This window comes from Megascapheus bottae, chromosome 10 (genome assembly GCF_031878675.1).
Source record: "Megascapheus bottae isolate mThoBot1 chromosome 10, mThoBot2.hap1, whole genome shotgun sequence".
Lineage (NCBI taxonomy): Eukaryota > Metazoa > Chordata > Mammalia > Rodentia > Geomyidae > Megascapheus > Megascapheus bottae.
Genome location: NC_143518.1, coordinates 23,663,358 through 23,686,243, shown reverse-complemented (window position 1 = coordinate 23,686,243; position 22,886 = coordinate 23,663,358). Strand labels below are relative to the sequence as shown.

Below are 22,886 nucleotides of genomic sequence, written 5' to 3'. Positions count from 1 at the left end.
TCTACTCTGATGATGGCAATGTGGATGTTCTTTTTCCATTCTGTCTTCATCCCTGCATGACTCCCAATGTAGGAAGACATCTTAGATATTATTAGTCAATTCTCTATTTCTAGAGGCTCCAGGGAAATGATTTGCCCAAATTTTCATCCCGCTTCAAAGCAACAATGGGACGAGGCTGCTTTTCTGTCCCTTTGGAAAATGAAGCTGTTGGGTTTGCCTGCTCTCAAGTTCCTAGAGACGGTGCTGAGTCTAGGGGTGATCCTGGGAACATACGGAACATTTCTGAAAGACAAATACAGACATGGGGCTGAGTGAATCAAGGAAAGAAAGACAGACACAATGTAGCATCAGGACTGAGTTTCACCACACTCCCTGATTTCAAAGTCACAGTCTTTCCACTTAATAGCTGTGCAGACAAACATAGACAACAGCCTTCACCTTTCAAAGCCTCATTCCTTCTTGTCTATCAAGTGATGATAACAGTGTTTCCTCATGGGTTTGTTTGAGCAAGTAATTAAATGAAATAATACCCATCAAGGATTCTGAAGTAGTTGCCACCCAGTTATGTTTGATGCTTATAGGGGCGCCATAGTGTAAGGGTAACAAGCCTAAGTGACATCTTCTTTCCTACTTTTCTAGTTCCAGAGCCTGGAAGAGCAGCACAGACGGGGAGAGCTTGGCGAGAGAATGAAGAAACCAATCCCCTGGGAGAAGCATGAGGTGGCAGTGTGGCTCTCGGTTTAGAGGGCTTCGGCCGGCCGCCATCCCATGGGCAGGCTTGCTGGCACTGGGCCTGCCCGGTTGGGTGCTGGCTGTCTCTGCCACAGTGGCCGCTGTGGTCCCTGAGCAGCATGCATCCTCAGCTGGCCAGCCCCCCCTGGACTGGCTGCTCACAGACCGAGGCCCCTTCCACCGCGCTCAGGAGTATGCTGACTTCATGGAGCGCTACCGCCAGGGTTTTACCACCAGGTACAGGATTTACAGGTGAGTGGGGATCTCCTGGACCTGCTGGGTTGCCCTCAAATGGAACTAGAGATGAAAACCCAAAGGAACAAATGAAAAACAAGCAAACAAACAAAAACTGGAGTAATACCAGGCAGGGAAAAGAGGTCTGCCATGTTGGTTTAAAAGAGAAAGAAAGAAATAAGAAAACACACACAAGCTGGAAAACCTGCTGATGCCTCCTGGGGACCTAGCAAAAGGGATTCTATTTATAGGTTGTGCTGCTTATAAATTGAGGACAAATCAGGCGGCAGAGAGACAGCGTGTGGCCCATGCTTCCTTAGGAGGTCAGAGTGAAATGCTGGGGCTGGGTTTTAACTAATGGGTTAGACCGTTTTTATGAGCTGTAATTACTCAGACATGCAAATGAAGAAAGGGCAGCTCCCACTCCTGTTTTAGAGGCCTTAGTTGACCTGCAAGGGGCAGGGACAAACCTGCCCTTACCCTTGTTGACCTCACATTGTCAGCCTGGCCTGAGTCTCACCAACAGCACAGCTGGCCTTGGGTATACCAGAGGATTGGACTTCCCTAGCCCTGGTGGCCAGGCAATGCCCATCTGAAAGTCAAGCACGGCAGCCCTGTGTGATCCATTGGATGTGTCATAAACTAAGTACATATTCCTGGCTGCTTCAAAATGGGAATTCTTTTATTCGTCCCCTACTTGAGGTGACCCAGCAAGGCTCAGGGATTCCACAAGGGCATGACCAACTTCAGGATTTCTTTGAACCTCCCTGTAGACTTGTCCCTTGTTACCTCTCTCTCTTTTTCTCTTTATCTTAACCATACTGAAGGAATCTTTGGAAGTATTGGGAGGGTTTCCCCCACCCCCAGAATATTTTTATTTCGTATTAATTTTTTTCTATGTCTAAGTATATTTACCTTCTAAATTAATGTTAGATGCTCACTAAAAGTGAAGACATGGAAAAATATTAAGAAAAATCGCAAAATTACCCATTCTTTCAGCATCTAGAGATTGCTATTGTTTACATTTTGGTCCATGATTTTTTAAGCCTAGGAAGATAGTTAGGTGTTTTTGTATCCCTTGCTAAACTCTTTGTATAACTTACCTAATTCCCTTTATTTAGTCCTTCAAACGACCCTCTGTTAGAAGGAAAATTATTCCCTGTCTCTCTTACACACAATTTTCCAAAGAAAAAATACACAGTTGGTAACTGGTATATCTAGGATTAGGTCCCAAGTAGTCAAACTCCAAAATCTCTGGCTTCCTGAAATGCAATTACTTTATTTCCTTTTCTGAGTTTATTTTAATCTGCAGCAACTATAGACCCTGTTTAGATTAGTATGGAGCCTCAAATAGAAGGCTTTAAGAATATTTAGCATACGAAGATTCCCAGATGGAAGAGAATAACCATTTCTAAAGGCCATTTCACTGATTCATTTAGATGCAGATAAAGAAGCAAGGTCAGAGAGTTAAGGGGTTGGTACTTCGTGAGGTGCAGAGGTTTGGAGACTTAGAATCTGGATCTAAGGAGTAGTCTGCTCATTTTCCCTTTCAGGCCATTTCCTTCTCTGTATGCTTAGCTCCTGCTGGGTCCTGGAAGAGATTACAGTTCACACTTCCTGCTTTGTTGCCTCTGGTCCTTTCAGTCTCCCAAGACTACAGCAGAAATTCCCACAGAATCACTGAAAGAACAGAACAATACAGACTGAAAGTGTCTCAATTAACACCTGCTCAGGTATAAACATGAATATAGAGCAGAGGATCAACTCAACTTCGAGTAATAGTTAAGTCATATTCTAGTCATATTGTCCCACAAATATCCTACAGGACAAATTAAGAGTGCTCCTTTATTTTTAAATTCAAAGCAATTCTTTTCCCATACCACCAAAAAAAAGAAAAAAAAATCAGAACAATCTTTTATACTGTGTTTAGGAGAGAATCTTACAGTCCAGTAAAGTAAGATTTAATTTACTTTAGACTATTTGATTATGCCAAATCTCATAGAAACATTGTTATCATAAAAAGAATATTTAAAAGTATATTGGAGAAAATGTGAACAAATGCAGCTGTGATACTCACTGAACACTATACTGAAAATGTATTATACAACTTATAGGTGGTGATAAGAGGAAAAACTGGGGGAGAGTGAAGGAAGGGGTGACATTGTCTGAAAAGAATTGTAGTTAGTCGCACTGTGGCTTAAAGTGATAGAGTGTTAGCCTTGAGCTGAAGAACAGCACCCAGGCCCAGAGTTCAAGCCTCATGATGTAACCCCTCTCGGCATCAACTTTATAATAACAATAAAATTATTTTTTAAGTATATTGAAACATAAATCAAGTTTATAATCCTAACAACACTAGCCACTCTGAAGAGCCTATAGAAACGAGAAGGGATTCATTTCTGTCTTCCCTCAGTAGATTTTTCTTTGCTCACCAAGCCCCAATCCCAATTCTGGATAAGTCTAGCAGCTAGTTAATGCCTAGGCAGCAGCTTGTTGCTAGTCCATGGGGAACGTCTGTACTCACTTCTGCACCATCAACCGTTCTATCAGTTGGTAATGGTTTTCTGATCATTTAATGTGACAAGCTCTTACACTGTGCCATTCTGTTTCTCTGGGGTCAGTTATTGCACATGAACCTGTACTTGGGGAAACAGTAACCAGTCATTCTGACAGGAATGCACTATTCTGATTTGTGATCCCTTGGAGAGGCCAAGCAATGGTCACACACCACTGCTGCATAATTATTCTGAGAGTTTTGCCTTCAGTGATTAAGTAAAATGGTGGTTTCAAGGAAGCTTAGGGATTTCCCATTCTTATTGGGATTTTTTTTCCCTCGCATCCTTTCTCCTTTCTTCTTCGGAGTGAAATGCCTCGGGAAAATTCAAGACCTTGCTTCCACTGACTGAAGCAGGTCCTGGTAAAAACAGATATTGACTCATCTCTGAAATACTTGTCAAAGAAAAAGAAGACCACGAATATTTGAAAAGTTTGTGGAGAAATAGTAGGGTCTCAATGTTAGGCTTTCATTCATTGTCCCTCCTTCCTATTGTACTGGGGTTTAACTATGGGGTCTCTGCTCACGAGGCTGAAGATCTACCACTTGAACCTTGCCCCTCTAACAGTACCATCTCACGTTTCTTTTAATGTAAGTCATGTATTTGCAGAGGGTATTGCTTTCCTGTCTAGGTCAGCCTGCGTAGAATACCATTATTTACATCTATCATTTCGCCACCATGACAGGTGCATCACACCCAGTTTTATTATTGGTCGGAATGGATCCTTGCAAATACTTTCATTGATGAAACTGGAATCTCATATACCTTTGTCTAGGCTGATCTCAAACCATAATCCTCTCAATCTCCACCACCCGAGTTGCAAAGGGAGCCTCCTATGAGCTACCGTGCCTGACTTAATTTTATTGCTAAAGAAATGTCTAGTACATAGAAATCAGTGGTGTCTTCCACCCTGTAAAAGGGGAGAGACTGTGATGGGAGAGAATGAGACTTCACAGTGCTTTTGCAAGACTTGGTACAGAATTTCTTAAAATTCTCACATAACAGGAGAGTAACCTTTCCTCTCGGCTAGCTGCAGAACAGATCATACCAACTTCACAGCAAGGTTCTTACAATAACCCCTAATTCCACCTATTCTTACTTAGATATCAGTGTGTGCTATCACATTGAGAAGAAGAGGAATCACTCCAGAATAGCTCCAGCTTCTCTAACCATGGACCCCCAGAGAGTGTTGCTTGCTCCATTACATATTTGTAATAAGGGTGAAAACTCTGTGCAGGTGACTGGTCCTAGTCCCAGAGATGAAACTTATACTTAGCCCCACTATTCTTTAATTCTCTCTTTCTCAATTTCCTTATTTGTAAAGTGGAGGCAATAATAGTGCTCACCTAATGATCTGATGTGAAAATTTAATGACTTAATTGATACGAGGTACTTAAAACAGTGCTCGGTATTACCAATTATTACTGGAGTGTCCTCAATAAATCTTAGCCTATACAGGAACAGTAGTGTAATGAGAACCATGGCTGCTATCTTTTCCATTAACATATGCCAACAGCTTAGGCATCCACCACCTATATTAGGAAAGGGGGAAATTGTTTACTAGTTACCTTTCAGAATCACATTAACCTTTACACCTCAATCTAGCTCTTTGGTGTAAGGGAATCTCAACTAAAGAATGAATGAATTTTCTCTAGTCAAAGGGGCCACCAGAGGGAGCAAGATGGTGTCCAGGGTACATGAGAATTGACCCCAGGGCAGCTATGGTTTCTACTGACAGAAATTGCCAAGCTCAAGTCTTGGTCTTGTGGACTGGTTCTTAGTGGGCTCCCTGGTCACAAGGAGGTGCGGGTAAGAGGAGAATATACTCACCAGTTAAGTCCTCCTGAACAACAGGATGGCTTTGGTTATTACACCTAAAAACTTTTAATCCATTGACTAAACCTCTCAGTGTGTTCTCCAGCCATCAGAGCATGCTTGGAACAATCAGCTCACTTCTCAGACACTGTCTCTTAATAGAATAGTGGTAAGAGCCATAAAAGAAGAGAGTCTGTCTCCAGTTCCATTTGTGACTCCCAGGTTTCCCCTCTTCACTCCACAGTCCCCACTGTAATAAAACTTAAGTGGCTAGCCTCTCACAGCAGCATTACAGAGGATGGAACTATTTGGGTCTCAGACAGTGAAACAGAGCTGTTCAAGGTCAGAGAGGTAGCCAGTCACTGCCAGAAATAGCACTCAGGGCTCCTGACTTGAAGTTTCTTGCTCATTGCTCTTAGACCATGCCACTTCCTTTTGACTGCTAAGTGCATCTTCATCATAACACGCCACCTAATCAGGCCCCTAAATTGAGCTGATGCAAATGTAAATATGGTTTCTCGAAACACTCTAGCAGTAATGTTCCATTCTCTCCATGCTACAAATCAAAGTAATAAGCAGTCTGTTTTTTTTTTAAAAAAATTTCTTTTTGTATTAAGGTTTTAATAGAGAGATAATCATGGCACTGGAAAAAATCCAGGCCACTATGATGAAACACTTAAAACTCGGAAAGAATAAATTAAAATTAAGAGGCAGTGTTAGAAATCATACAGAATAAAAAAGAACATAATATGGTGGTTGGAAGGAAAGAAAAGTTAGCTACAATTCCCTTACTCATTATTACCTGAATTTCTACTTACCTTTTTTTTTTTTTTAAAAAAAGGAAGGTTCTAGGCATATATAACAAATCTTTTGAGGGGGAAAAACTCTGAACAAAAATTAAATAATTACCTTCACATAAAAGGGACCAAGTTTCTGGGCAAACTTGGCAAATTTCTAAAACAAAATTAGAACAAGGTTGAAAATCGCACAGGGCTAGGATCAGATGGTATGGGCGACAAGATAAAAGAACTTTCTGACAGTCACTGAAACAATACTCCTACAAGAAGACAATGTGTTTGAAATTCATGATGAACAAAACAAGTAATGTGTGGAGTTAACTTAGGGTGGGAAAAGCTAAAAGTAGGAAGACAGAGGTATTTATGTTAACCTCATGATTGGTGTTGACTGCTAATTGCAGACCAGTAGCATGAAAATCATCTTAGAATTCTTGCCACTAGCCTATTAAGTGTCTGAGAAGTGGGCTGAGTGCTCAGATCATGATCTAGAAGTTCTGAAGTACACTGAGAGGTTAGTCAATGGAAATGTCAAGCTTTTGAGTGGATATCCAAGATCATACTTGTTTGGAAAAAACAAAAAGACTTCCCCCACACCGATAGAATCAGAATCTGCCTCTGGGGAAATCCCTAGTGGGCAGTGGATCATTGCTCAGCATCATATGGTTCCCACTCAGTATGTGGAGTTGGAATGGGAAACAGAAATGGCCAGCATAGTAAAATATGTCATCACAGGAAGGCATCACCCCCTCCAATGTACCTGTGGTCTTAACAGTACTTAGAGAACCTGTCACAAATGGCAGAGAATTGTAGTCAAGGGAGGTTACAGTTAGATTTACTAGTGCCAAGACCAAGGCACTCAACAAGCATAGTGGCTGCAGCTGGGAGAAACGTTTAGTGGTAGAAAAGGCTGCAGTGCCTAGAAGCAGTCTGTGAGTGCCTCCTGGGAAATGGGGAGGTGAAGAGGCAGAGAGCATCTGTGGAAGCAATCACAGGAGGAGCTCTGGAGCCGATTTGTCATACGGACCACGTCTTGCCGACTAACAAATACTGATTTGGATAAACAGCGAACCCTAGGAGAGGCAACATCTCCAATTAAGAGATCACAATCCACATAAATAAATGGCAACCAAAGGCAACTGTGTTCTGCTTAGGTAAATCCCAGTGATTTCTTAGACATTCGTTACAGCTCGGAAATAGAGGCTGCATTTTCATGCAGCTGCAAGGCTTTGAGAGGAAAGGAAGGCCTACTTTTCCAGTGGATAGTTGGATAAGGAAGGAGCCTAGGTCTTCTGGAAGAAGGATCTGGACTCAGTAAACTGCCTGATCTCTAAAACTCACTAGGATTACATTTTGGCTTTACTGGAGTTGGTTAGAGCAGAAGGAGAAAGAGGAAGATTCATTAATGGGTACTGTGATTGAAATGAGGGAAAATTTGAGGCAACTTGGCGGTGATGAGCCTGCATCTCTGATCATAAGTATTCTTCCTGTTCACAGGTGCGAGAGGTAGGTCAGGACAGAAAAAAAATAGTTAAAGTTGCTTTAATCAAAACTCTAGTTCTGCCTTACGGTATAGCCCCTCTGGCATGTAAATATTGATGTGGATTATAGACCTAGCATAAGGCGTTTTTAGCCCTTCATCAAAGAATTTTATTCCAGAAGTGTCTGGGGGCTACATCTCAGCACATCCTCATCCTTGTGCAGAATCTCATCTCCATCTCTGGGGTGGAAACATACCACAAATAGCAGACCTATATGAAAGTTCCTGTTATGCAAGACACACAAAGAAATAGCACTGAATGAAAAAAGTGTTCTGTTCCTTGAAGCAGGAAAAAGAACACATAAACAACTGCAGTTCAAGAGTGACATTTGTGATCTATCCCTTCATTCATTCAACAAGTTTTTGTTTTGTTTTGTTTTGGGTATTGCTTATTTCCAAGGGAAGGTGTTGTTTTATGTTCAGGTTGGCCTGGACTATGACTTTCTTATTTGTGCTTCCCTTTGTAGCTAGGATGAGATGTGCTTGCCCAAACACCAGATGACAGGCCTAGCAACTGGTTCAAATGAAGCCCTAGGAACGTATGCTCAGGCTGACCTCTGCTTCCTGAGTAACCAGGATTACAGATTCATTTGGGCAAGGTGCTACATTACATAGCAATGTCTGGAGAGACGCATCAGTCATAGGCAAATATGACGGAGGACTGGAGGTTCTTCATGTGAGGCTGGTGGGTGGGTTGTATTGCTGACATAGGTGCAGTATATGGGGCACAGGTTGTAGTTTAGGACTTGAGCAGCAAGTCCTTTTTGTCCAATATGACTGTCAAGAAGTAAGTGTCTCTTTTTTTCCCTGCCTTAATCTTGCTTTTCTCAAATGCCCAAAATGTCCCTCAGGCACTGATTTCTTCTGGGGTGCAGTTTTTTTTTTTTTAAAAAACTGTCCTATAGAGGAGCATGCCATGTCTCAGTCTTAAAGATAAATTAAATCAAGTTCAAATAATTGTGTGTCTGCAGAAGGCAGGACCAAAGGAAATTCTGTCTGTAAATGGAGTAAATATCACGAGGTGAAAAAGTAGTTATCAGTGTTTTAGAATACTATGAAGTATAGTGGTTTAAATGAAATTCCAGCATTGTGCTTGAAAATTGAATTCAACATAAGTTTAGTACTTCATGCATCTGCTTCTGTAAGTCTTATGGATGGTCTCCTTTGTGAAAAGTATTATTCTGGGAACTCTAGCAGGATACCAAAAAATTAGAGAAAATACAGTCCTACAAGCTTCTGGTGGATCGATAGCTAGTTTGGTGATAGCAGATCCACTAGAAACGCATTCGGATATAGCTCCTATGTTCTCAATGACTGATAGATTTGTTCCATGGGTTTTGGGTCAAAAGTCTTAGGATGCCATTCCCAGGGTCCCCGAGTATACAACACTCACATCCCCACATTTCCCACATGTTTTGGGGGACTATAGCCTAGTCCCCCAAAGTCCCTCTTGATTTGAGGTAAGATTGCTAAGATGCTTCGTAAAGAGAACATATGAAAATTATATCATTCAGGAAATGAAAGGTACACCCAAAGTGGCCAAGTGAACAGGACAATATCAATTTTGTTTTCAGATGAGATTTGGTAAAGAGATCTTGAGTCAATCAGGCAGAGAAAAGGAAGTTTAATTTTCACTTTGAGAAATGATTAATTTTATTCATGAATGAACTGCTGCTCAGAGACATGTGTATGTGAAAAGGAGTAAGGAAGACAGTGTCTAGAAACTGCCAGCCCCAGGCAGACAGGGCCATTGGCTAGGTGTATGTCGCTGCTGCTGCTGCTGCTGCTGCTGCTGCTGCTGCTCCTCCTCCTCCTCCTCCTCCTCCTCCTCCTCCTCCTCCTCCTCCTCCTCCTCTTCCTTCTCCTCCTTTTCCTCCTTTTCTTCCTCCTCCTCCTCCTCCTCTTCCTCCTCCTCCTTTTCCTCCTCTTCCTCCTCCTCCTCCTTCCTCTTCCTGAGAAGCAATTTATCTGTGTCAGAGATTCTCAGTTACTTAAAAAAAATTTCATTCAGCTTCTGCTACATTTCTTCTACCTCATAGCTTCTCACATCTCCCACAAGAAAATTATTTCAGTACATGGAGCTTAGAACCATGAGTGGCATGTGATGGGGTCTTTCTTCATCCAGAGCAAATTTGTGTGCTGGCATCTATTGGTGCTGGCATTTCACAAGTAATGGGGCATGGCCCAGGCTCCAGAGAATTTAGCCATGATGGAAGACCCAGCAAGGGAAACTGTACCTGTAGGCTGAGTCCATAATGCATTAAAGGGCATGTGAGAGTTATTTGATTCTCATGCCAATCATTCATGGCCGGCTTCCAAGATGAAAATCAGGTGCATCTGCTCCTGAGGTACACAGCACCATCTGATTTGGACTGTAATCTGAGATGGGTACCCCCCTCCCCCGTACTTGTTCTTCATTCTTTCCTACTAGAAATAACTGGATCTGACTGTTGGATCATTGGCTCAATCCTATGCAAAGTAAGTGGAGATGGCCTCACGAGGTTCAAGGAAGTTCTGCCCCGTAGATGACCTGTGGGGAAGAGGAAATAGCTAGATGTTTCATTCATTTCAGACTACACATGTCTTAAAGACAAGAACTTGTTACGAGCAGAAATCACAATGCATAAACTCTATGCAGTTTTGAAGTATAGGTGGAAACACGAGGCTCTCTCCAACCTCTCTGATTTTTCTCTGGAAAGAAAAGAGGAAGGAGGCCAAGAAAACTGATAGTTGTGTGTGTGTGTGTGTGTGTGTGTGTGTGTGTGTGTGTGTGTGTGTGTGTATACTTAGGACCTGGGCACTGTCTCTGAACTCTTTAACTCAAGGCTGATGCTTTATCACTTGAGCCATAGCTTCACTTCCAGCATTTTGGATAGTTAATTGGAGATAAGGGTCTCATTTGCTTGCCCAGGTTGGCCTCTAACCTGATCTATAGATCTCAGGCCTCCTGAGTAGCTAGGATTATAGGCGTTAGCCACCAGTGCCCAGCTAAAACTGGCAGTTCTGAGAGGGAAAAAGGAGTTGGCCCAATATCTATTTAACTTTGAGAAATAATGTAAACTCTTTTCTCTATGCTAATATTCATGACGTTGATAAAGCACAATAGCTAATATGTATGTAACATTTACCATGGACACAGTATTTTACAAAGTTCTTATGTACATTAATTTAAATTATTCTAATAAGGACCCTATGGGGTGTGCTATTTGAATACCCACAACATGGATGAGAACACTGAGTTATTGAAGGTGTCATACTATCAGAAGGAAGAGGTAGCAATCTCCCTACAACAGGGGATTTTACTATAAGTGCCTACTATTTAACCAAATAAATCATCTAGGTCTGGGAAAATGAATTGTTCTGAGAGAAATCATGATCCCAGCTCTCCCTCTTTCTTCTAGCATTCCCATAGATTATAGGGATGCAGGAGTTGGGCCTCAGGGGGTAGGTAGGCAGAGCATACTCACAATCTTTATGAAGCCCTCTTTTCTACCAGAATTCCTCCTGTGCCCTGGGGCTCTGGGAAATCCTGCATGGGAAGAAGCCACAGGAGGATCTCTCTGCCACACTGCACCCCTGCGAGTGGGGTATGTGTTGGCTTTGCATTCCCTGTGTGTTTCTACAAGGATGTAGTGTAAATCGAATTTCTGTAAATCGAATCCTCTACTGGAGAGACCCTTAATGCCATTTCCAAGATGCAGTATCTTATTTCTTGCCTGGAAATGGCTTATAAAAATGCAGCGTTAAGTAAATCTCTGGCCTCTGCCTTTAGGAGTGGGCAGGTACGGATTTAAAAACATACATGTCTACTTGGATATGTCATGTATTTCCAGGAATATCTTCATAAAGCCGGAGGAAACATGCAGTGCTGCAAATAACCTATTTACTGGGTGACTGCAACAATGGATTCGTTTTTAACAGGGACAAGGTTGGTGTGTGATACAGGACGGTCCCACTTGCCATCACATCCTCAGCACACTGTGCAATCAGATGAAGGGGATGAAAAACAACATGCCACCTAGACATTGTGACTCCTGAGTCTGTGTTAGGATGTGCATGTAGGTATAGCTGTGGGAACAGGGTGGCTTTATTCCACAGGACATGAAGATGCGACTCTTTCCCAAGCCCAGAAAAGTGTTTCAGCATCCCCCCACCTCCTGCAAACAAACAAACAAACCAACAAACCCCTTTTAAATGTCGGAGTAACTGCCAAGTCTCACTCCATGGGCAGGGGGGTCTGAGGAGAGTAATAAAACAGCCACAGGTAGTGCTGCTCCAAGTTCTTTGTTCCAATCCCCAGTGCCTGGGAGAACTCTCATTTTCCTTGTGTGCCAGGAGAGCCTGGCCTCATCTGGGGACATGCTAGTGACGGAGAAGGGACAGGAAGAAAGGTTCTCAAGGGAATGACTTCACCTGGATCTACAGAGACACAAAAACATACACAGATCCCTCGACATGGCTACATCATCGGTTTACTAGTAACAGAGATAAACTTTAGAGTCAGAAGCCAGCTTCTTGCTTTTTGGTTCTGGTTATGTTTTGTCCTGAGTCTTAGAAAGAAAACAGACAAAAAAATCCTTTGTTACTGGCTTGGTTTGTTGAAAAGTCATATACAACACAGAATAAAATGACTTAAGGCTGAATAACTACATATCTATATACTCTGTACGTATATCTACATCACGGTCTATCAGCATGAGAGAACTATAAGCCCAATGCCAGTGGCTCACACCTGTAATCCTAACTACTCTGGAGGCTGAGATCTGAGGATCACGGGTCAAAGCCATCCAAGGCATGAAAATCTGTGAGACTCTTATCTCCAATTCATCATCAGAAAACTGGAAGTGGTGCTGTGGTTCAAGTGGTAGAGCACTAGCCTTGAGCTAAGGAGTTCAAAGTGCCTAGGCCCAGAGTTCAAGCCCTACAGCTGATAAAATAAAGAGCTATATATATTGTTGCTCCTGTAAATCATAGAGAGGAAGAAAAATGAAAGCTGAGAATAACAAGACTTATTGGACTAAGATGGGAGACCAAAAAGCCACAGGCACAGTAGATAAAAACTAGGGAATACCCAAATCTTCAGAATCACCTGTTTCCCAAGAGAGGCCAACAATCACAATGTTACCTTTCCCCATGCCAGCCAAGAAAGTAGTCATCAGCCTTAACCAGAGAAGTTTTTATCCATAAATGGTACACTGAAACCAATTTCTATGGAGCAGCCTAAAGTGCTGAAAAGACTTCCCTGAAACAGAATCAGTCTGTTTTTCCATAACATGACTTAATAGTCCCGATTCAACTTTCTTTTCTGCAGAACCAATCTAAACACCCCTTCTTCATAGCAGATCTCTAAATATTTGAAATAAGTTATTATTCTTTCTGATTCTTAAGACTCATTAGCACTCTGTAAATCCTCCTTCCCGGGGGTTCTTCTCTCTCTTGTTCCTCCTCTAGAATATCCTCTCATAAGCTGCCCTTGTTTCTTTTCCCCCAACTCTTCCCCCTTTTATCTTTCTTCATAAAGAAAAGTACATGAAATTTATTTTGACATAAGGTTTTCTTCTTAAGCCAATTCTGATTTCTAGGGACCTTCCCTACTGGCTTGTTCACTTTTCAGAGTACTCAAGAATTTTGAGGACTTTGGATCAATATTAGTTCTCCATTTTAGAGTCTCTCAGATCAGGCTTTTACTCTCTTTACAGACTTCTTTAGCTTTTTACATTCCATGTGACTCTTGAAGTTGAGCTATGATGGTTCTAGGTCCTAGGCACATCTCAGGAAATGGGGTGGCTGTGCTCTGAAATCAAGACAGCAGAGCTTCATGAAAAGTTAGAAAGTATGCTGGAGATGAGTTGAGAAAATGAAAGCTTTTTAAAAAAACATCAGGTTCAATGTATTGAAAGCCTGTTGGCTATTTGTTGTCATAGACTTTGGTTTGATCTTGAATGCCTATAGTTAGGGAGGGTGATAAAATCTTGGACAGAAGGGAACGAATCTCATTTCCTACTACATGTCTTGTATATTTTTGGCCTTGCTTTCTTGTATGACCAATCTTCTGGCTGCTGCACATCTTGTCTCCTCTCCATCACTGATCCCCATCTGAATTGGGTGGCTTCATAATGTCTTTTTCTGCCTTCTCTCCTTTTCTGGGTTCATCATTCCCCACTCGTATTTTTTCCACTTGATTAAAGCCCTATCTTGGTCTGTCTGATCCGAAGGATAAAACTCAAAACCAATTTTCTTAACATAAAATTCATTTCCAAACTCACTCCTTCACTTTTTCAACCCATAGTCCATGAGTGTCAGTGCTGAGCTGAAACCGTTGATCATACCACCCCTTCTTCCTGCTTTCCCTTGGCTCCAGCATCAGTGGCATCTATGCCATGTCTTTTTATATTCCATTTCCTCTTCCTGCGAAGTTCTGCCCACCTCTGCCAGCTGAGCACCTATTTACCTTTCAAACCATTTAAATAGCATCTTTCTAAAAGGCCTCCCTTGGCTTCTCCAAGGATTTAGTTATTCTCATCTCATTATTCTTTCCATGTTTCTGCTTACTTGCACTTATTGTTTTGTGTTTCCTATGCATTTACCTTTTTGCAAAGAACAGATCTTGTTTCATCTTCCTATCTCCAAGGCCACATCTGCTGCGTAGAAGGACTAATAAAAGGACACAGTTATTCAGTAAGGCAAGGCACTGGAGACTTTATGCCTGTAATCCTAGCTACACAGGAGGCTGAGATTTGAGAATCATGATTGGAGGCTGATCAAAGCAGGAGAGTTCAGGGTGCTCTTATCTCCAGTTAACCAGCAAAAGGCTGGAAATACAGCTGTGGCTGAAGTGGTAAAGTGCCAGTCATGTGCACAATGTTGAGGGACAGTACCCATGGCCTGAGTTCAAGACCCGGTAACAGCACACACATACAAAAACATTCACTAAGAATTAGATGATATAGGACTGAGTTAGGTAGAGATGCTGCAAGTGGTTGGAATTCTAGGTTCCACGTGCTGGGTTTAAATTACTTATCTTCTGCTTCTAGATGTGTGGCTTTCTATAAGCTATTTTTCACATCTGAACTTTATTTTTTTTCTCCTAAGTACGTGAATAGAATAATAATAATTTATCAATATGATTATTTACTACTGAATGAAAATGATTTGCTTTATTTCAAGGTAGATATTTATTATTTTTTGTGAAGGACAAACTGGATAAATATAGAAAATATTTAACTAGGAAACATCAAAAGAACATGAAAGCCAAAATGATGGTAGACTCACTAAGAAATTATTTTTAAAAGGAATAGGGAAAGAAAGGCAATCTCATACCACCAAGATTATTTTATTGCATGCAACTTCATTCATAAATCAAAGTTCTCTCATAAAAATCTCTATGCTATTCTCCATAACTATGCTCTAAATTAATCTAGCTATTAATTTTTTACAAATTATAGATAGTTCAAAGTAATTATTTCATTGTCATAAGACTCACAGCAGAGTCCTGTAACCTACAGGTTAAGGCTTTTGAAGTCCAGGACTATTTAACATGTGTGACAAGAAAACAAAAAGAGAGGCTGCATGTAGGAACATTGCTAAGCTGATGGAAGATGAAGGATGGCTGTTTGATCATACAACCACAAAAAAATTTATGGAAAGTGATCCTTCCCTAGTAGGGCAAAACAATCAAGAGCCAAGATTATGTTAACCTTGATGGAACACTAGATAGATACAACGAGATAGTATGAATCAAAGTAACTAGCTGCTGAAACTAAAAGTCCTTAGATCTCAGTGACTTAACAGTAGTTTGCTTTTGCTTATTTTACCCTCCAAAATGACTTATAGGAAAGACATTATTTTGTGACCTCATTCAGGGCCAGGCCTCCTTCAATGTAGGTCCTCTGATCCATTAAGACCTCAAGGTCTCTTCTAGATCCTAGTAAACAGAGAAAGACAGCGAGCATGAAGAATTTCATAGATGTTTGGCTAAACCTAAACCCGAGTTAATATTTCATTGGCCAGAACTCAGTCACATAACTACATGTAAATGCAGAGATAGCTGGAGGAAGGAGAGTGACCATCTGTGAGTCTAGGAGAAACATGGAAATAGCTTACAGAACAACTTGCCGAAGAGGTGGAATGCAAGAAGGATGTGAAATACAAAACCCTAAATTGAAGCATAAAAATGTCAACCTCACAGATATAGAATAGAGAAGGTTCTCTTGGTAGCCATTTTTATGAAGAAAAATAATCTGGGACTGGAAAGAAATATGGTATACTAGTTGATCATAAAATTGTTGTCAGCCAATAATATGCTGTCTTTAAAAATGAACCCAATACTCAAGTGCATTTTAATAAAGTATATATAGGTAGTGGAACAGATTGTCTTTTCCTTCTACTAAGTATCCTTGACTAAGATATTTAAATTATTTAAATCTTAACTAGCTTAACTTTAAAATAAGGCTAAAACTGGTGTATATATCATTTAACTATTGCCATAATTATACATATACAACCCCCAATTCACTTGTTAACTTAATATACTTACTTACTCCTTTTTTTCTTTTGTTGTTTGTTTTGTTTTGTTTTGTTTTGCTGGTCCTGAGGGTTGAACTCAGGGATTGGATGTTGTCCCTGAGCTTTTTTACTCAAGGATAATCTACCACTTGAGCCAAAGCTCTACTTCCAGCTCTTTTTATTTTTCTAGTTGTTTATTGGAGATAAGAGTCTAACAGGCTTTAGTGCCTGAAGTGGCTTTGAACACAAATCCTTAGATCTCAGCCTCCTAAGTAGCTGTAACTGATGTGAACTACCACCAGCCCTCAGCTTCTTTTTCTTACTATTCATGTGTAGGTTAGCCTTGTGAGATTTACTTCAGGCTGAAGGCTAGCAAGGAGCTCATTAGGTCTTTCTTCTCATGGTATTTATCTTAGAACCCAGGATGAAGGAATAGCACCTGAAATGCCTGTGGGGAAGAAACAGCCAGAGAAAAATCTCACAGAGATGGCAGGTATACCAGCAAAGAGAATAAAAACATGAAATGCCTGTTGAGGGCTTTGTTTAGAGCTCATACATTCCCGCTGCTACACTCATTCCTTTATTAAAACAAAGCCATTTAACCAAGTATATAGGGCAGATAAATAAGCACCATCCATATAAGTGAATGATACTATAGAGCCACGAACCAGGACTTCTGATATAGGTTGAGAATGATCAGTTACCTGACCACACTGGCATTTGTAAATTATGATTTCAAATATATGAAGTATCACATTTCTGAAAATGACAAGGCTTAATAAAAAGTGAACCTGTGATCATGATCCTCATGATGACGTATTCCAAGCTTGTATCCACATGTACTTTCAGTGACTTGGAACAGACCAACCAGATGGTAGTCAGTTTGGCTGCCATCTTTAAAAAGAAATGCAATGACAAGCTAGAATGCAAGGGGCGGAAGTTGAACATGAAAGCCTGGATATGTGAAGGCTCTTTTGAAAGAACTAAAAATACTGCCAAGAACCAGGGCATTTGTATGCCTAAACACCAGAAGCCTATGATAAATGAGATGCATGGAAGGATGGCAAGGCTGTCAGCTTGCTGAGCAAAAACAAGTACAATGGGAGATATATAGTAAGAAGGAGAGTCATTTTGAGCATAAATAAACAGATGAGCTTTGGAGTAACAGGTCAATGTGCAGGGAAGAGCTGGAGTCACTTTGCCTAGAAAAATACATCTTAGGTCTTATTTCAGTTCCTTCCAGTCTCACAGACTTCCTGGCCCCTCATTTTCATATGGCTATTGTGTTTCCTGTTGATTCTGCAAGCACATTATCTCTTGGGCCTTTCCAGGTCCCAGAGACCCCATCAGGGCAGTGAAAGACTCACCAAACACTGATCTCCTCCTCCTCCTCATATAAGCTTGACTCACCCCTCCCCATCTCTCCCAATCAGCCTTAATTAAACTGTTTGAAAGCTGCAGCTTGATTTTAATTAGAGCAAAATTGAAAAGATTAGAATGAAATTGGCCAATCATTGTTTACGGGCCGTTGTTTGAGAACACAGCAGGCTGCTAAATTACCTCCAGGCCAGGCTTCTTGAGTTCTTCCAGACTGGGGGGAAAGATGAGGTGCTATGACATCAAGGGAGGGCTAGCCTTGTTTCTGCTCTTGTGCATTCAAGAGCTGTAGGGGCTGAGATCTTATTTAACCAAATGATTCCTGGGTTGAAATCTTCCTGCCTGGAGATTTTTTTTCCCTATCCAAGGTAGTAAGCGAAGCAGAATTACCTGGCAAGGGTCCAGGGGAGCCCCTAGCTTGAGCAGAGGTCATAGACAAAAGGCAGAAAATCATTGGTGGAATAGCTTGGTTCTGCTGACATCTGACCACTCATCTTCTGAGCCTTAGGGCTAGCCACCTCCCTTAAGTGTCTTTTTCCCTTCATTAGTTAACCTGTAAAGGTTAATAATTAAGTAATGATATTTCTCTTCTCTCTTCCAAGGTTGTTTTTTTGTGTTTTTTTGTTTTGTTTTTTTGTTTTTTTTTTGCCAGTCCTGGGCTTGAACTCAGGTCCTGAGCCCTGCCCTTGAACTTTCTCAAGGCTAGAGCTCTACCACTTGAGCCTCAGCACCACTTTCAGCTTTTTTCTATGTACGTGGTACCAAGGAATCAAACCCAGATCTTCGGGCATGCTAGGCAAGCATTCTACCACTAAGCCAAATCCCGACTCCAAGGTTTTTTTAAATAGAAAAACTAGAGTGAAATTTGTTGACAATAAAAAAAAATTTGAAAGCATGAACTATGCCAATGTAAAAGAATATGGTTTTTCAAATTATCATTTCTTTTTTATAGCTTAGATTAATCATGTCTTATTCATTATAGAAATAGAGATTCTAATAGCTGAGTACATTATAGTAATCTGTTGTTGAGACTGAAATCTCTTAATGGCGTGATGTGTCTAGAAATATTGCCTTCTGTATAGGAGCCAAAGCATGACAGATCCCAAAGCCCCCAAACCATCCAGCTAGAGAAGGTGAAATCCTCTTCGTTGAGTCTCTGAGGTTTTTTTTATTTAAAAAAGGCATCTTTCCATATACATGTTGGGCCCTGAGTTTTTCAAGATGAAAAAAGTGGGCACATGAAAAAGAAAAAAAATGGCAATATCCTAGGTGTTTGGAGCCCTGTCACGCACACTGATAAAAACATAAAGTAAGAAGTGTTTGCAGTTCTTTAGAAAGTCAGTGGTATAGTTCTGAGTCATGCTCACTGAGTTTCCTGTGTCCAAGAGGCAAATTCTGAACTGTCTGGAAGAAAACAGTCCTTCAAAAGGAGGGCTCAGAAAACAAAGTAATTGCATTTATCAAGGATTGGTTGATATGTGAAAACTTTCTGAGGGAGTCGTTGGTTGACAGTTTAAGTAGGCAAAGTAAAGTCACAGGGGGAAATATGGCAAGAGTACAATAGTATTCATGTCTTTAGCTTAAGGCCAATTCCTCCAAAGTTCTTAAATATTTTAGTCAATAACCAATCCTTTGTCTTTCTTAATTTTCTTTTATTGGAAACCAGCCATAGTTTTCTTATAAGCATGTTATGCAGAAAAACAACTCCTTAGAGAATCATAGCCCCATCTTGCTTAGCATTGCACAAGAAAAAATGGAAGTGTACCCTCGCCCACAAAGAAATGACTGGAAACAGACCAGTAGTGCACAAACCAGAGTGGAACAGATTTGCTATCATGACAGTTCACTGACTTTGTCATTATTTGCAAATCATTGCTTATGTGTGGTATTCTGGACTCTGTGGCTAAGGGTCTACTTTGCCACAACCTCTCTGTGAGTCCTAGGTCCTAGTCTGAGAAATGCTACCTAAGGGAACAGGTGATGATTTGTTAGTTCTGTTGGAAACAGCATTGATTCCTTCCCCAGTAAACTCAGCCTGGAATCTAGCTCGGGAGGAACTAATAGCTCCTAACACATGGGAGTGCTCTGACGGCCAAACACACATAATTGCCATGAAGGAGGGGGTGGGGCATGTGCATACCCAGGGAGTTGAGTTGTAGAGACAGCCACACGGGTCAGAACATATGGAATGTGATTTTCAAATGATAACCCTATCACTGGCTTTGGGCATGGGCTTTAATGTGTTTCTCCTGTAGGGGTGGAAAGAGGAGAAAGATATATTTAAAAATCTAGTAATAGAATAGTACAGCTGTTACCATAAAAATCTCTGTCAAGCAAGGAACACTGTAGACTGCAATATGCATATTTATGATTTCAAGTTTTCTTCTGCATTTACGTAATCTATCTATCTATCTATCTATCATCTATCTATCTATCATCTATCTACCTAACTATACATACTCCCTCTACTAGAGGAGACATCCTAGGTAATAGGTCTCCATGGGAGCTGGATCAATGTTCTCAGTGTATAAGCTTCAAGAATGGGGCTTAAGTGTGCAGCTGTTGGAAATAGCAGCTGAATGGAAGGGCCCAGCTGTGCTCTTTCTGGGTCTTCTGGAGCCCTGAAACCCTGGAGTTCTTGTTGACCTTGTGTCCTTGAACACAAAGGAACACAGTGCTACTGCATAGTTGGTGACTTGGAGACACCATCTCTTATTATTTATTTATTTATTTGTTTGTTTGTTTGTTTATTTTTCCTTTTGAATAAAGACGATCTATTGCCACTTAACGTTCTCACTGGAGACACCCTTTCACTTCAAATCTAGAACTGGCTCACTCATGATTGGGTCCAATGACACTGTTGCTTGAGGTTTGGCATGAATGTGATTCGACTTTCCTATGGCAAAATCCCTTTCGGGCTACCGAAGCACCCCTAAATCCATGTACAGCCATCACAAAACAACTAGTAGAACTAACCACTGTGTATTGCCAATCTATACACTTAATGTGAGATGATTTGAGGCAAAAATAACTGTGATCATTTCTGAATAATTATCTCTATTTGTACTTTTGTATCTAAAATATTTGCCTGTAGTTGATATATACTGGATTATATTTTCATGAGTATGTTAATCCTTTGACAGAAATAGAGAAGGAGATTGGAAATAAAGTAATTTTCTGCATTCTCCCAAAGCACTTTTTTTTTAAAAAAAATGCAGTATGGATATCTTTTGTAAGCAAAGTTCACATTGAATAGCTTTGTTCATGCTTTGGCCCAAACCGGCGGCTGGTTTCTGTCTTACTATTATTATTATTATTATTTTATTTTGTTTTTTGGTAGGGGAGGAGTGTGTGTGTGTGTGTGTGTGTGTGTGTGTATTGTGTGTGTGTGTGTGTGTGTGTGTGTGTGTGTGTGTGTGTGTGTGTGTGTGTGTGCTGGTTCCGGGGCTTGAATTCAGTATCTGGGTTCTGCCCCTTAACTTTTTGACTTAAGATTAGAACTCTTCCACTTGAGTCGTAACTCCATTCCTAGACTTTTCTCACAAATGTTACTACTTGGGTTGGTTTCAAACCAGAATCCTTAGCTCTCAGCTGCTGAGTAGCTAGGATTCCAGGTGTGAAACCCTGGCGTCTGGCCTGAGTGCCTTCATCTTGTGGGCTCTGCTATTCAGCAGGTACTCTGCACAAGACATGCAATACAGTTTGCAATGTTTGCTTTCTTGTGTAACAAACACAGTGGGAGAGAGAAATGGCTAAATTGAAATGGAGATTTACTTGATGTCTTAATTGAAACAAAGATGATGGCTTAATTGAAGCAGTGCATGTTAATATAATTGATATATAGAAAACATTCCTTTTCTCAGGGAAAAGAGGGCCTTGATTATTTTATTACTGGGGGAAAAAGCCCTGCTAAATGAAAACTCAGAAATGAACATTTATTCTTTGAATAGCTCAGGCTGCCTTCCAGTATTGCCTTCTGAGATTTTCAGATACCGAAAAGAACCAGGTTAATAAGTGCTATAAGACTTTTGTTAAACTTCTTTCTGGATCAAACGCCATTTACAGATGTTTCCTCATTATTTTGATTCAGTGAGGATCCCAAAGGGCAGAGGAGAAACTTATTGCAGTAGAACATAAAACCACTGGAGTCTCAGGATCTAAACATTTCTATGGTGGAAGACTTGTTCTGAATTCGGAGCTGATACCTGTATTGGTCAATTCTCCATTACTAAAGCAAAATTATCTCAAGCTAGATACTTTGGAAGGAAAACAGGTTTTTTTTAAAATATATTTTTATTGTAATTAATAAAAGGGTTACATGATATTTGCCAGATAGAAGGTGCATTAATTCACTTACATTGATACCCTTTCATATGTCTTGGTACCCATTACTCTCCCCCCACCCCCCATCGCCCCCCACCCCCTTCTTGGTTTTCTCCCCTTCCCTATCAAATTTCAAATAACCAAATACAGGAAAACAGGTTTATTTAGCTCACATGTATGGAGATTCTAAGATTTGGCTCCAGCACCAACTCACCTCTGGAGAGGGCCACATTGGCTTTATTACCTGGCGTGTAGTGTCATGTAGAACTGTGTAGAAGAGTGAGACCACATGGTGAAATAGGAAGCCAGTGGAGAAGGAAGGAAGATGGGTTCCTTTGTAACAAACCACTCAGGAAACCTAAGTGTCCCATGAGAACTCACTTAATCCCTTCCTAGGTGAGAAAACCCATTGGCTTTTCCCTCAATCTCTCAATGGTCCCACCAGCTCTTAACATTTCTATGATGAAGATCAAGCTTCCAATATATTAATCCTTATGGGATCAATTGCACCTAGACCATAGCAAATGCCTGTTGTAATTCATTATGGAAACAGTTTCTGCTTTATGTTTTTGCTGTTATTTTGTTTTGTTTTGTTTTATTGGGTTTTGCAACTATACCCCTTCTGCACCTACTTGGGGTTCTTTCTTCAAAGAACTGTCTAATAATTTTTTCAAATAGATATACATGTTATTATGAATTCTTCACATAATAAAAATCACTCATGCGTGTATATATGCAACACATAGTACATAGAGCTATCATACACACACACACACACACACACACACACACTTCTACAGAGATGACATCTCAGCATTATGGTCACAACTGTGTCTGAAGAGACAGTTTGTGTTTAAATTCTATCCGTCTACCTATGGCTATTACATACGGAACATAAAAATGTGTTTATCCTTTGATTTCACGATAGAAAAGATGAGCATAATTATATCCCCCTTATAGGAATATTGTATTAGTTAGTCCTTAGAAGAGGCTTGAAATGGCTAGCACATA

General features: G+C 40.6%; 1 protein-coding gene across 1 annotated transcript in view; it reads left to right on the top strand.

The window, feature by feature from the left end:
• The window catches only part of Brinp2 (BMP/retinoic acid inducible neural specific 2), a 98,624-nt gene that overhangs the window by 52,342 nt on the left and 23,396 nt on the right, over nt 1-22,886 (top strand). The window contains exon 3 of the mRNA XM_090340376.1: nt 640-984. Within this exon, the coding sequence (XP_090196502.1) occupies nt 716-984 (269 nt within the window). The 5' untranslated portion in view covers nt 640-715. The remainder of the gene's footprint in view (nt 1-639; nt 985-22,886) is intronic.